The sequence below is a fragment of the Melopsittacus undulatus genome, chromosome 1 (genome assembly GCF_012275295.1).
Source record: "Melopsittacus undulatus isolate bMelUnd1 chromosome 1, bMelUnd1.mat.Z, whole genome shotgun sequence".
Lineage (NCBI taxonomy): Eukaryota > Metazoa > Chordata > Aves > Psittaciformes > Psittaculidae > Melopsittacus > Melopsittacus undulatus.
Window position 1 is genome coordinate 71702502 of NC_047527.1, and position 14951 is coordinate 71717452.

General features: G+C 37.2%; 1 protein-coding gene across 1 annotated transcript in view; it reads right to left on the reverse strand.

Annotated features, from left to right (window-relative positions):
- The window catches only part of ABCA13 (ATP binding cassette subfamily A member 13), a 181601-nt gene that overhangs the window by 16458 nt on the left and 150192 nt on the right, over positions 1–14951 (reverse strand). Inside the window, exons 56-58 of the mRNA XM_034060311.1 lie at positions 6860–6994; positions 3873–3976; positions 301–393 (exon numbers count right to left, since the gene is read on the reverse strand). Coding sequence (XP_033916202.1) covers positions 301–393; positions 3873–3976; positions 6860–6994 — 332 coding nt within the window. The remainder of the gene's footprint in view (positions 1–300; positions 394–3872; positions 3977–6859; positions 6995–14951) is intronic.

The following is a 14951-nucleotide window of genomic DNA, read 5'->3' on the forward strand; positions in this document are numbered from 1 at the left end:
CATCTCAACATGTTGAATTCTCACAACATATTTCTCAGGCTGAGTGCAGAAGTGCTTCATTTTAGATACAGATCTGTCTTTTTCAATTACCAGTTCAGACTACAAAGCATTTTAGCAATACCATATGTCAATTTAGCTTGCTAAGATATCCTAATTGGCTCTTTCTTAACTTCAGTTTATGGCAGGAAAAGAAATATGTGCTTAGTAGTCGTAAGTATTTATGCCTTGGCACTATTAAAGTGTCCAGCCAGCTCTTAAATTGAATGTAGTTGCAGAAGGTTTGATGTTGACATATCATACCTGTTTTTAATGTGCTGGGGAGAACCAAGGCACTTGAAACTTCCATTGACCATAATAGCAAGACGTGTGCAGAGGGCTTCACATTCTTCCATACTACAAAATAAAGTAAAAAAAAAAAAAATTAGAAAACTACAATAGTGAAAACAAGCAATGTTATTTATACCTAGCTTTGATTAAAGTGGGAAGATTCTGTACAGCTGCAAAAATGGGAACATGAAACCTTTGACTTTAAAAACAACAGTCCAAATTGTAACCCTTGTTCAGTACATACCAAAAGTTGTTACCACATGGCAGCTAGAAGAGAGTCCTGAAATGGAATTTATGGTTTTAGTCCAGAACAAGTTGGAGATTCTGGCCAAAATACAAGGTTTTACCACCACAGGCAAATACGTGATAAGCAGTCTCAGAAACACAAGTGAATGTGAGAGCTATGAACTCTATTATTACCTGTAATATCTGTTTGTAGTTATTCTGAGTTAAAGGATAGAGGGAGAAGAATGAAGTAAGCTTGCTTAGCTTGCCACTTGCATAGCATATACTTTAAAAAAGTAGTTACCCTTAGTCTAATGGCTTAAGAAGATGCAAAACACTACAATCCAAACGGAATTTGTGTAAATACAGCTGAATAGAAAAGCAGGATCCTGTTAGATGCAACTGCTGCAGATAATAAATGATAAATTTGACTTATAAAGCTTAGGGCAGGTGGGCTGCCATTCTACATACTGTGAAATATGAGCTCACTCTTCTAATAGATATAGCAGGGTTTTATTGAGGGACAAAGTCAATAAAGCAAAAGCAACAGCGCTGGGCGCATGACCATAGCCAGAGGTGCACTGATTAGTATTTGTTACACGTTTACATACTTTCACTATTGCATTAGCCATATACATATTCATAATTCCTGCATATAGGTGGGGAATATTATAACTAGCTCCAAGAATTTATTATCATAAGTCTCCTCCTTGTGGCATCTGCGCACTGCTCTCCTGTGATTGTGGGCAGGGGTCTTGAGGATGGAGTAAGCAATCTTCCTCTTGTGAGTAGGGGTCTTCAAGATGAAGTAAGCAGTCTTTCTCACTGTGTGCTTTTCACCTTTGGCACAGTTTGATGCCCCAGTAATCACAAAGCTAGCTGAAACCAGCCATATCTGTAATTCTGATAGCTGGCAAAGATTTAGAACAGTTGTGACCTTCCTGCAAAATTTATTGCAGGATGGGCAGAAAAGGAGTATCCAAATCTGGCAGATGTTTGGGAGGCTCTGTCTCTAACTGATAAGTAGAAGGATGGTGTGAAATAACTCATTCATGTTTAGTGGGGCCACTAAATCCTGTCATCTCACCACAGACTTACAACACAGGAATTGTTCTTTAAAGCTAAAGGTACTTTAGAAGAATGGTGTGAAACAATTTACCTCTGATCTTAAGGTCCTTTACAACCCTAACTATTCTGTGATTCTATGATTCTATGTTTAGTGGAGCCACTAAATTCCACAGACTTACAACACAAACATTGTTCTCTTTCTGCAATCTAAGTTAAGCTAAAAAGTACTTTAACCCTATGTTTTCAGGGACTAGCTTTTCTTATATCAAGCCCTCCACACACACACACTTTTTTTTTTACCTTTACAAATTCTTTTGCTATGTGACTCCATTTTATTCAAGAGTTCTGGACATTTTCAACTTGTTGTCTAATCTTGGGTCTTTAGCAAGCTTTGTTTCTGTTATTGTGAACTCATACAGTTATATCTACATAGCAACACCTATGATTTACGAAACCCAATACATTTATGTGTTTATCACAATACTATATAGAATAAGTAGTTCTCCCTAACCATTTCTTTAGACACAGGACATCAGTCAGGATATATCTATCATCTCAAAGAGGAGTCAAAGTTCTTTGTTATTCCTGCGTGCACTTCCCAGCCCCTCTGAGACAGCTGAACAAGGAATTCTGTTGTGTATCTCAGCCATGTGCCAGTCAAAATTCAAGTGTTCTTGCTGAACAAGCATGGCAATTAAGTACCCTCCTAGGAACAACTTCCATAAAATAGGACAGGGATATGGTAAGAATGGCCAAACCATGATATTTGAGAGAGATGGAGAGAAGGCTTGCTAACACATCTTCCCACAGATCAGGAAGTTAGCCAAGTCTCTCTAGGATGCACTAGCTCCTGATGCTCCCTTTGGCATAACACTCCCCAGGGGTACCAAAATGACATTAATTTAGGCCTGTATTGTCAGTTAATAAGATCTCACTTCTGCCTCCTTCACACAACCCTGCCCCATTCCAAACAAAACTGAAGCCTTTTCTCAAAAAATTAGGTAAATACACCCCAAAATCTAAAACCTGTTTTTTTACACAAGAATCCCTCTCTATATCTTATGTGCTTATTTACTGATATGCATGAATTTTCACTTATTCCTTTACTTATACAAATAGCTTTTGAAAGGATCTCAAGTCTCAAATCACCTTCAGCAAGTAATATAAATAGTATAAAATAATTTCTCCTTCCTCCAACCTGGCACAACAATGTCTCATTAATTAGAAATGAAATGTGTACACTATCACTGTACTTATAACTGCTGCAAGTCACTCATCTGTGGAGCTAAATGAGCAATTAGGAACAATTTTATGGATTTTGTTTGTTTGTTTAAAGCATATTAGTAATGAGATCATAGCCCTTTTCTGATTAACTTGTCTTTGACAACTAAGGGCTCTTGATCTGGACTGAATACCATTTCCTGAACATCACTTAATTCACAGTGTGTAACTTGTGCTCACTAACGCTTGCTAGCTCACTCATTTGGCCAAAATGTTACATTGCTGTTTTCACTAATGAATTCTTTCCTCTCCGGGCATGTTTTCATGATCTCTTTCTCATTTAAAACCATTTTATATATAATTATATGTACGATACTATATGCCTCAAGGGAACATTTAATTTATTCCATTTTACCATAGATGTTACAAAACAGAATTGATGTTTGCTCTATTAAACTGATATACCAATGACCATGCCAGAGAACTGACAAGATATTTAACTCAGATAGTCTCTTCTAAGAGGATGGAATCACTCCTACAATTTCTACTACTGCATACAGAAAACAGACGAGGCATGTGTCTATAGGATGCCATGGCATACTCTTTTCATGCACTGATGCATAACAGAATCCTTAATAAAATTAAATGAGGGTTTTTGACTCCCACTTCCATTTGTAAAGATTGTTAGAGTGGGCAGCTGTAAAAGGATATCTTGGTGCTCAATTATAAAGAGACACCACAGCATGGGATAGAAAGAACACGGAAAAGGAAGAATTCATTGCATCAGTTTTTCTGTGTCCACAGCTTCCTTGAGCCACATTAAAATCCTTGAAAATTAAATATAAAAAATATTTAGGATTTACACACATTCAATTTTCACAAGCTGAAGAAATTGACTTAAAATACTAAGATGTATCTGCTCACCCTCGTATTTCACACCAGAATGAGTATGTCTTCAGAACTTCTGCTCCCAGTTGAGTGCAAATGAAGAGAGAACAGGAATACACTGGCCATTAAGATAAGGATCTTACCTGTGGGATGTCAGTACAGCTGCACAGCCATCCTGAACTTCCTTCAGGATGGTTTTCCAAAGGTATCGTTTAGAGCAGGGATCCATCCCAGAGCTGGGTTCATCCTACAGGAAAAATTTAAATACCAATACAGCAGCATGGGAAAAACATACCACAGCTCCAGCCCAGCATGAAGTATTAACAAAGCTCACAATAACAATATATATTTTCTCTATTAAAAAGCTACATTTTCAGGAGGTCACTTAAAACACACTTGATCAGCTTTTTCTTTAACACATATAGTTTAATTTCTAAATATATAGAAGGCACGTTTTCTTAAAGAAATTTTTATATATAAAATATGCTTATAGATTATGTTATAATATTATTTAGAAATATATATATGTTTAATCATATATATTGATTTTTAATAGGAGAGACTTACAGGTGTTTTTCCTCACTTTCTGGGGAGATTTGGTGTCTTTTTCTTCTCGCATGCACATCTGTCACGAGCACAGGCAAGCGGAGAAGTAACTCCCAGCTGCTTGTGCTGCCCATCCCTTAGCAAGATATGGATACTATGTCTGGATCTGACATCCTTTAGCAGTTACTCTCAGAGTCCCTTTGAGAGGAGCTCACTGACAGTGGGGAGAATCAACAGGATTAAACAACAATCCAGTCAGTGCTGCCCAATGCAAACCACCTGGCAAACCAATTTCCCACTCCAGTGGGATAGCACCAAGAGGTTGATAAGGGGGATGGAGCACCTGCCATATGAAGACAGATTGAGAAAGTTGGGGCTGTTTAGCCTGGAGAAGAGAAGGCTACATGGAGACCTCATAGCAGCCTTCCAGTATCTGAAGGGGGCCTGTAAGGATGTTGGAGAGGGACGGTAGTGGTAAGACAAAGGGTAATGGGTTAAAACTAAACAGGGGAAGTTTAGATTGGATATAAGGAAGAAGTTCTTTACTGTAAGGATGGTGAGGCACTGAAACAGGCTGCCCAGAGTAGTGGTGAATGTTCCATCCCTGGCAGTGTTCAAGGCCATGTTGGACAGAGCCTTGGGTGACATGGTCTAGGGTGAGGTGTCCCTGCCCATGGCAGGGGGGTTGGAACTTGATGATCTTAAAGTCCTTTCCAACCCTAAGTATTCGATGATTCTATGATTTTCGTGAAGAAAGAAGTGCAGATACAAAAATTATCTCTCCCTTTTCTATCTAAACCTGCTGTCCTCACTAAATCAGCCTTTGACTACATCTGTTCTTGGAGGCAGGAGGAATGCTATCCAATTGTCAAAAGCCAGTCTCCGTTACTGCAAAACTAGGGAGAAGGAAACTCTTCCAGTTGCTTTTTATACTATGGAATTTTGTGAGGGGTGTCAGCACCTATTGGGGTGGTATAGCCTTTGACCAATATATTTGCAGCAGGGAATCACAGCTGAAACCTGAAAGCAAAGTTCCCAAGAAACAAAGCAAATGAAACATCCAGTTTGAGGATGAGTTTGATGCTTAGCTACCAATGGCAGAGGTGAAAAAGAATTCAGTTCAGTTTCCTGTTATATGTGGATAACTAACAAAAAGCAATAACAATAAAGCAACCCACACTAATCCCTAAATTAATAGCTATGATCCTGGATTCAATCTAAAAGCAGATTCAGTGGTTTATATTGGTGTCTGCTTTCAGACAAAGAAAAAAAAGAGACATTTAAAATACTGAGTAACTGCTTCAAATTCTGCTAGCTTTCTAAAGCCAGCCAAATATTTTAAAGTATTTGACATGTTTAGGTATTTTTCTTTTCTTTTGTCATTACATATGCAATAGTCTGTGCCCTGCAGCAAGAAGTTGAAATGGATACTTTCAGTAGCATGCTGTCATAAAGACATTAAAAAAAACAGTTGAAGCATTTTCTAAGATCAGGAAATAGCACCGACTTAGGATTTTCTCCTCCTTTTACTAACTGAACCAGGGTCAGTTTGAGCATAAAATATAAATAAAATAATTCAGCTCAGAAGCGAGACAATGGTAGGAAGTTAGAAGCAGCAAAATGTGTCTGATCTTCTGAAACATGAACACTAAAGAACACCAGTTTTATCTGGTTCTACTTGGCCTGAGATCTATTACTGGGAGCACTGGTTTCCCCTCCAGCTTTGGGAAGCAATATTCCCTCCCTCTGACAGTTCTGAAAGTTTTGTTCCACTATTGAATGGGTTTATCTTTTCTCAGCCAAGGCTTAAGAAATGGGTATTCAATATTCTCTAGTGAAACAATAGGCAATGACAATAACGAGAACGTGGTGTCATAATGATGCAGTTCCCAAAGCTTTGTAATTCCCTGATCTTCATTACAAAAGGCATTGTTTAAATTGGAAAGGCCAGTTTCAAGCCTAAATGAGGAGTTGGATGCAAGCACTGAAACGTGATAAATAATTCAAATTAATATAATTCAGAAGTATTAGTTTGATTGTGTGGTTTGTGAATCCAACAAAAATGTAAGAACAATGAATCATGAAGCATAACATAGGAAGGAATATGAATATCCCGAAAAACATGGGTCAGTCATTAATAACACTAGCTCCAAATTGCTAGTTAAAATAAGAATCTTCTTAAGAAGCCAGTAGAATGGTTCATATATATTTTTCTCATGTAGTATACAAATCAGAGAATACATAAAGCATTAATATATTTATATTTAAGTTTTTTCTTCTTCTTCGACATAAGGAAATCTTAAAAAAAAATTACATCTCCATTTGGGCCATGGGCCTTCTTTATTTTCCCTGCTAACCCAAATATCCTAAGGAAAAGAAAAAATTAAATGAAATACAACTTCACATTTAATTTTTGGGAGCACTGGAGAATAAGAAATTTTCATGCAGCAGGACAGTTGTACATCAGTGTATCAATTACTTCTTGACTGAACAGAAAACTACACGATTTTCTTTAGGGCAACATACAATACAACAAAACTGAAAGTAAACCATTTACCATAGGCACAGTATTACCTTTACTCACCAGTAAAAGTATTTGGGGTTTACCAACTAAAGCCAGAGCAGCAGAGAGCTTCCTCTTTGTGCCAGCACTGTATGTTCTCACCAGCTGGTCAGCATGGGCATTAAGGTGTAACCTGTTAACAAGGTCATCTGCAACCTGTGTTTTAGAAATTTAAAGGTCAGTAAAGATGAGCCAAATTAAGTCACATTTGTGCTTAGATAGAAGGAACATTCTGCTCATGCATATTAAACAAATGTACATGTTGCTGACTTATTTACCCCTATTTGCTGCATATTACTACTTCTGAATCCCAGACACACAGAAGAAGCTGCTCCAGGACCCTTTAGTTCTCCACACAGAATAAGGGTTTTATTATATAGAAAAGTTTGGTTTATCATTGCTTGTAACATTCGTGTTCATTTTGTGTTGATGGGTAAATGATCTAAAATGTTCCTCATTTCACCTCATTCTCTGGTATTTATTTGAACAAGTGTCTTAGTGACTGAAAATTCAGGAGACAAAATTCTATATGAGCCACAAAAAAAAAAAAAAAGGAAAAGCCAGGAAAGCAATTCACAGGTTGAGGATTTAGAGTTTCTTAAAGACAAAGAGGTATCTTAGGGTTAAATTAATACTCTTTTCTAATAACTGAGAAGGTTAAGTTGACCCTAGCTGGTTTGGTTGCAAGCTTAAATATGTATGTGCAATCTGAGTAAGTTGTACCAGCACATCAGCACAGCTGGAGACAACAGTCATGCTGTCCTCTATGGCCTTTCTTCCTTACCTGTCAGAGACAGTCCTAATGTACAAGGCCCCTTCATATACTGGTGAATTTTAAAAGAGCAAGAGCCTTGCTCCACCTCTATCAGCTATCACTGTTGGACCATCCAAGGAGACCTCATGCAAAAACAGAAGGGACATACCACTGACTTTTCTACTTGCCACTGCCCTGCAAAGCAGCAGGTGTTTAGTGGCATGAGGCTGGGTGGCTCTGTCATCAATGGATGATCAAACCTGTAATAGAGCCATTATACCTTGAACCTGTATGTACCACAGCTGGGAGATTCTTGTAAAATGAGTAGTTGGGTGGTACTCTACTGCCTGAGATAAAGTACCAGAACATCCCCAATACATGGTGCATTTTGCTCCCTCTGCACTACCTTCAGCTAAAAGCAAGGAAGGACTGGAAGGATTAGTCAGATCAGACAGACAGTCTCCAATTAATTCAGAAAATCCAATAAAAAAGAAAATCGATAAACAATACTGTGAATTAGCATTCACTATCCATTTCAAATAAACTGCTATAAGCAAAATGTCTTTAATGAGATGGTTTTATGCAAAATCCTTAGGAAATGATCAAGATATTTGTGATCCTTTTGCAAGATTTTTCAGTGCTACATGTAAAAATAAGAGACACCTCTGAGAGCAGATTCTCTATAAGCATGTACAATGCTGCAGTAATAAGAATATGCAGTATTCTAGTGTGGATACTAGCACTGATATTACTAGTCACTTGTGTTCAGTGTACCTTAATGTATAAACTGACAGCAAATGCATGTTCTCAGACAAAAGGTACATTTTATAAATATTGCTCTGAATACATTCAATCCAGGGAGGTTTGGTTGTTTTTTTGGTTTTGTTTTTTTTTTTTTTCCCTTTTAATCAACAGGCACTAAACCACAAGCAGGTAATCTTACATTGAAAAGTTCAAATTTTCTTCTCTTTCAGTGTTAATTCACAGTAGTTTACTTTCATTTAGACACTATTGCTGTATATCAGTAAAAGTGTTGCAGATTTAAATATTCTGTGGCTTTAGATATGGTCAAATGTCTAAGCTTTATTCTAAGATGTAACTTTCAAACCAAAACAGCCTGTAAAGTGAACAACTCCAAAGCATATGGTAGGCAGCTTATCTACTCTACTAAACTAATTTGCCTTTACCGCCACTGGGAATACATGCATGTTAGTGACAACAGGATTATCCTCCTACAAATCCACTAACAATATACAGAGAATTGTATAGAAAAGTTTACAAAAAATTAAGACCAAAAAGTGAAAAAAGGTGTCATCTATTGTTTTCATCAAATTTAACACATATTACAAACTATAACAGGCTTGAAGAGTTATTAAACAATAAGGAAAAAAGGACTACATATCACATCTGAAACTGTGATATGTAGTACAAACTACAGAGCTCATTCCTCTTTCAGGAGATCACTTCTATCCTCTTTTCTTTAATGTCTATTATATAGGTTTCCAGTAATAATAGACTCACCTTCATTAATCCAACCTAAACAACAACAAAACAATTATCAGAGTGAAATTACAAATATTATATATTAGGTATACTGTAGAGGAGCCTGAACATCTCCATTATAACTTCATTTATCTGTATAACCAGTGGTATCTTGTAGTTTGTATCATAGGACACTATAAAGTAAAAATGAAATCCCTCTTAAACTACTTTAAATAAGATTCAGAATTTAGCTTGTGAAAAATCTTCAAACACATACACATTTATGCAAGATATTTACAATTCTAATGGTTTCCTTCCTTTAGTGAATGTGAGATATATACACAAGCACCTTCTTTTCCTCTTTGTCATATTCATCATGCTGTTCTATGTCTGGTTTCAATTACTTTCAGCAGTGAAGAGTGAGGAGATACATTAATTTACTTAGCAAGCTGGTAACATTGAGACCAAATGAAAATACACAGTTATATGCACTTGAACCTTAAAGATGTTTTACATCTAGTCATGGCTGTAATAATTTATTTAAACTCTTTCCTTCCTCCCCTCTGCTCTTCCACCCCCCCCCCCCCCCCCCCCCCCAATCCAGATTATGACAGTCTTTACATCTACCATATAAGAATTTTCCTATTCTTCAATATTCCTTAAAATTATTTACTTTTCTCTCGTCAATTCTAGCATCTTCAGCAAAAGTTCTTTTTCACAAAATTAATCTGGACTTGTTCCCCTAGCTTGGAATAGGCATTGGAATGAGCCCTTCAATCTGCAAAATCTAACCCAAACCCTCAAAGATTTTGGTGCATTTCCTAAAGACTGCATTCATTCTAGAAGAAGCAGTAAGGTAACATGAATTTTTACACACATGTTAATATTTGTAAGTTAAAGGTTAAAGTAGGCTTGGTGTCCTTTATCCACCAGGGAACCAAGTCATATCCATCACACTGAAAAGCAGCAAGTGATGGTAATTCTGTATCCACTAATGCTGACGATTTTCTACTCTCTTTGAAAGTTACCATTAATATTCAAGTAAGAATTTAAGTGGTACAGAGAATTTTCAGTGTGTCTTCCAGAAGAACTTGGAGTTAGCAAAGACTCAGTCTATTAGAAGACTAGAAATGCAGTAGCAGGTCTAGCCTGACTTGAAAGGCTGCATGTATCAGTGTATAAATTTTGTATAATTTTGGACAAAATACAATGTATGACATCCTGTGATTTTTATTTTGAACAAGCCAAGCCAAATCACAAAGCAAACCTGACCTAGTACTGAAAATGTGTATCATACCTTGTACAAATGATAATGAACATGGAATGAATTCTAAAATCATCTGAGAAATAACTATACACTTCCAAAACAATTGTGCAAAGTGTCGTTCTGAGTAAGTGTACAAAGTACAGTTTCAATATCCTAAATAAGTAATTAATGAATTCCACACCAAGCAGTATTCATTCTGCTTCTGAGTAAACTCAGAACTAGTAAATTACTTACATTAGGAAAGTGTATACTTATGGTCAAATTTCTAGGCAAAACCAGTTCTTTAGCCCTATGTTGTAAAACTGCCCACAATAATTATTAGCGTGCTTGCTAAAAAAAGCAAGCATGCAAAGAATAAATAAATTTACAAATACCAATTTTCAGCAGCTATAGAATACATCCTGTAAGGAAGTCAACGAGATTCCAGAGTCAGCTCAAAAATCTGCTTGGAGAGTTAAAGAGAAATCCCTACTGCTAACCCAAGAGGATGCCTCTGAAGGGCTGATGAAACTTGTGTTGCAAACAAGTTCTAATGCAATTAAGAGGCATAAATGTCATTTAATGTGTTGATATTTCATATTTTTAACAAGTTGTATGCTGTCTTTTGGAACACAATGAGATATTGAAACGTGATCTATTAAAGAAATAAATATAAGAATTAAGACTATGATGTTATATTAATATGTCTAAATAGCACAAAAGCTCAACTTTAACAGTTTTGCAGAAAAAGAAACTTTCAGAACAGATTTGGGAAATAAAGTAAAACTGCACATTACATGAAGTTTAATATTCATAGCGAATGACCCATTTTTCTCCTCCTTTCCCATTCAGTTAATTACTGTTTTGGAACATTAAGTGCACTCAACTTTATGTCAGGCACTTAACTCCTGCTGCTGATGAATCTGTCTAGCAAAGGATTTGATCCTTGAAGTTAGTACTTCAGTAGATAACTTTAGCAGCAACACATCCTGTAAGTAACCTGCCTTCTTGCCAATTTATTAAAACCCAAAGTGAATGTATGCTTCTTTACACATCAAAATCTACTCTGTAGAATATATATTGTGTGTGCATGCTAGCATAAACACTCACCTGGCAAATGTTCAGAGGCAGACTTGGAATGACTTATCATAGGCAAGAGGGAATGAGAAATTAACAGCTTAGATTTCCATACAGATGCTATTCCAAAGCATTCCCAGGCCTTATTTTCTTTATAGACAACTAAAATTCACACTTTCTCTAGGCACCAGCCATCTTTGAGTTGAAACACAGCAGCTGTTCAGCACTCGACAGCAGTACCACAGTTGGAAATGCCCACTGACAAACACATTTATTTTTCTCTGAGATAGCTACATTTCAGTTTTTGATGAAGGTAAACCAGAGTAGGTAAATATTATTTGCAGGAGCCCTTTGATGCCTTGATTGCAAGCATATGGCAACAAAGTCTGCTCTACAATCTATGCAGACAAAAAGTTAAGATAACTGAAAAAACAGTCTCTATATCATAAATGTGAAAATGAGGCACAGAAGGCTGCCTGTAAAAAATAGTCTAAGCCTACACCTAGATCATCTTAGGTGCAGGATAATCAATAAGATTAATATTTATCTTCTCTCACTGCACCACAGTAACATAACTCATCTCTAAATAACGCAGAATCAATTCTATTCACCTGAAGCAGAACTCGTACACTGCCACACTACTTGAGGAACTGTTCCCTAAATGGTTTAGAGAACTGCTATGGCAGTAGCTGCTTACTAATTGCCCAGAGAATAGCTGGTTCTGAACATAAAGTGGAAGCTCTTATGTACACCAATTATTCCTAAATACTTCTGCATTTGAAATGGGTTTTATGCATGCTAGATATTTCAGAAAGCATGCTATTCTCATGTTATCTACAAATAAACTATAGGAATCCAGGTTACTTTTGTGGCTCCTCACCAAATACAGACAGGAGACAGCATTTGCAGTAGTGTTCATTTATATGTGCACGTGCAGAGGGCCACCCTGCAGGCACAGCACAGAAATCTGTTGATATGGTCACGCTTACCACAATGTGGAAAACTTCCTAGGCACCTGAGAAAAGCCCAGTGCTTCATGAGGCAGTTTTGACTATGAAATCCAGGTCCATAAGCACATTACAAATCTCTCTCCATTCTTAAGATTCTACATAGCTCCCAGTCCTGCTCCTCATCCTCCAAAACAGTTGCTGCTTGGAGGCTAGTTAACTTGAAGGAGTTACAAACCAAGTTATGACAGCAGGATTCATGTTCACAAACAAACCCATTCTCCTCTACTACCTGGTGTTGACAGGGCTTGCAGAGTGTAAGATTAAAGCATTACGAGTCCACTGTAACACATAGATCAGTTCACACTTCTCAAAGCTACTGTCTCCATTTGCCTGCAGAAGAGGTATTACCAATAAGAAGGTGTCTGCCAGTGCCACCTGAACAGCTTTTTCTCACAGCTGTGAGTACTAAAATAAAACAATAGCCAAGAGTATGTGGCTCCAGGAGTCAGAAAGGCAGCACAGCACTAAAAGCCCTACTCGTAAAAGCCCTACTCATCTCTCACTCAAAGACACCCTTCTTGGCAAATTCAAGTCAGTTATAAAAGTAAGTCTTCCAGCAAGGCTGAGGCAATTATTTTAACTGTGGGAAAGTCCTTCTTAGCCTACATCATAATCTCATTCCTACTTCATATCTCTCAGAGGATCACCATCTGCCTGGGTTTATGGCTTCAGCTTATTCACAAATGGGGAGTATGCTTATAGTCTGGACTGAGTTTGCTGACAGTAACACTGTATATGACCCAAAGTATGCAAGTTAAGCAAGTCCCACAAAATTTAATTAGAACTATGTACTTCTGTCATTCAGGTGCTTCTGAAATTTCCATTCTTAGGGTGCCTTAGAAACTGCTTCATTTATAGTACATGGTATACCATTTGGACACATGCATTACAAGAATATGTTATCATTTGCTATGATAATGAATAAAAAAGACCAAATAAAAGCTTAAAAACCATGCTTAGAATGCATGAAGAGCACTGCTGCATAATTAAACAATCAAATTTTGATTGCTGTTTTAAATTACACTTATGACCAAAAGCATTCAATAACATCTATGAGATACATAGGTACTTAACAGTATCTTTTTGAATGACTGTAGAGCTTTAGAAGAGGTGTTGCCATCTTTGTGTTTGTTAAAGAGCTATGACAGGTGGTAGTCATGATAAGCTTTTAGTCCAGCTGTTAGAGAGGAGCTGTCAGTTCATGGAGAAAACAGGTAATCAGAATTGAAGGATTTAATGCAATAACAATTATCCCTTAATATATATCTTCTAGAGTGAGAGAACCATATTCAAGTTTTCAGTACTTTGCTATCACAGAGGAGTTACAAAGAGCAAACAACTGAGCAAGAGACTGTATGATGATTTCTAAGCAGCCTGCAAGAAATGTTCTGTTCAGTCAGTCAAAAATCCAGCCAGGCAGGACACTGCCCAAGAGAAGGGACAAAGAGTGGTAAGAATTTTTTATTTCTCCCCAGTCTATCATCCAGAAACACCCAAATGATCAGCTTAACACAGGAAAAATTCAACATGCTGCCTGTCCTGATGCTATTATTGGGGCATGATGGCAGTAATCTCTGAATATTCAATGTCCTATTGCAGGAATCATACCTTTTTCTGGAACAGCACCTAGCTGCTGAGGAAATAAAGCTGCAAAGAATCAGAAGGTGGCCCTCTCAAATACAGACAAGCAGCTGTCTGTAAACCATTTAGTGGACCCTGAGGCAATAGCTAGGAAAATGCTGGATAGGTATTAAAAACAAGCAGTTTTCTTCTAGAAAAAGGAAAAGGAAGACAACAGGTGGCATTCTGGAGGTTATGACAACAATCCTAGAGCCATAGTAACTGCATGGAACTAAATTTTAGAGCAGGAATGACAGACACTCTTTCCATATCACACTCTGGTATTTTTATGTTAATATAGATGCAATTAAGCACAAGAAACTGAGCTGCTCAAGTCCAGATCAGATGAGAAACCTCCATCTGCAGAGACAGAAACCACCACATTTTACACTATATCTATTTGGTACTTAACTTTTGGAATTGACTGGCTGATTGTCTCATTACAGAAAAAGAACACTATTTGCTAGTCAGCACAGCCTACATCTGTATCTGTAAATTCAAAACCTTTCAGTGACATTCCCAGATATTGTCATCACCTGTGCTAGCAAGCTCTTAAAGCATTTTCTGACATGGATTTGGCCTCTTCTCCTTGGACAACCCCAGGCCTTGTATGGTAACTGGAATATTTTAGGGACTGCTTCTAGCAGGTGATTTGAATGCAGCCAGCATCTTGTGATGTTTAAGACATTTACTAGTAGTGTGTTGACAGCTACCACCTCAGTACTCAGATGTTTGGTTTATTTATATAATCATTCAACAATTTTTAATTCCTTCACCTTTAAATCCTATCTCTGAAGAAGAGTTTTTCAGAAGTGATTTAAACCCTTGGTGTTCCCTCCCAGTTCTCCAAGTGTGATAATGAAGGTGCTGAAGAATTCACAAACTCCTTTAGAGTTGGTTTATCATTTGCATTAGTGTTGTTTT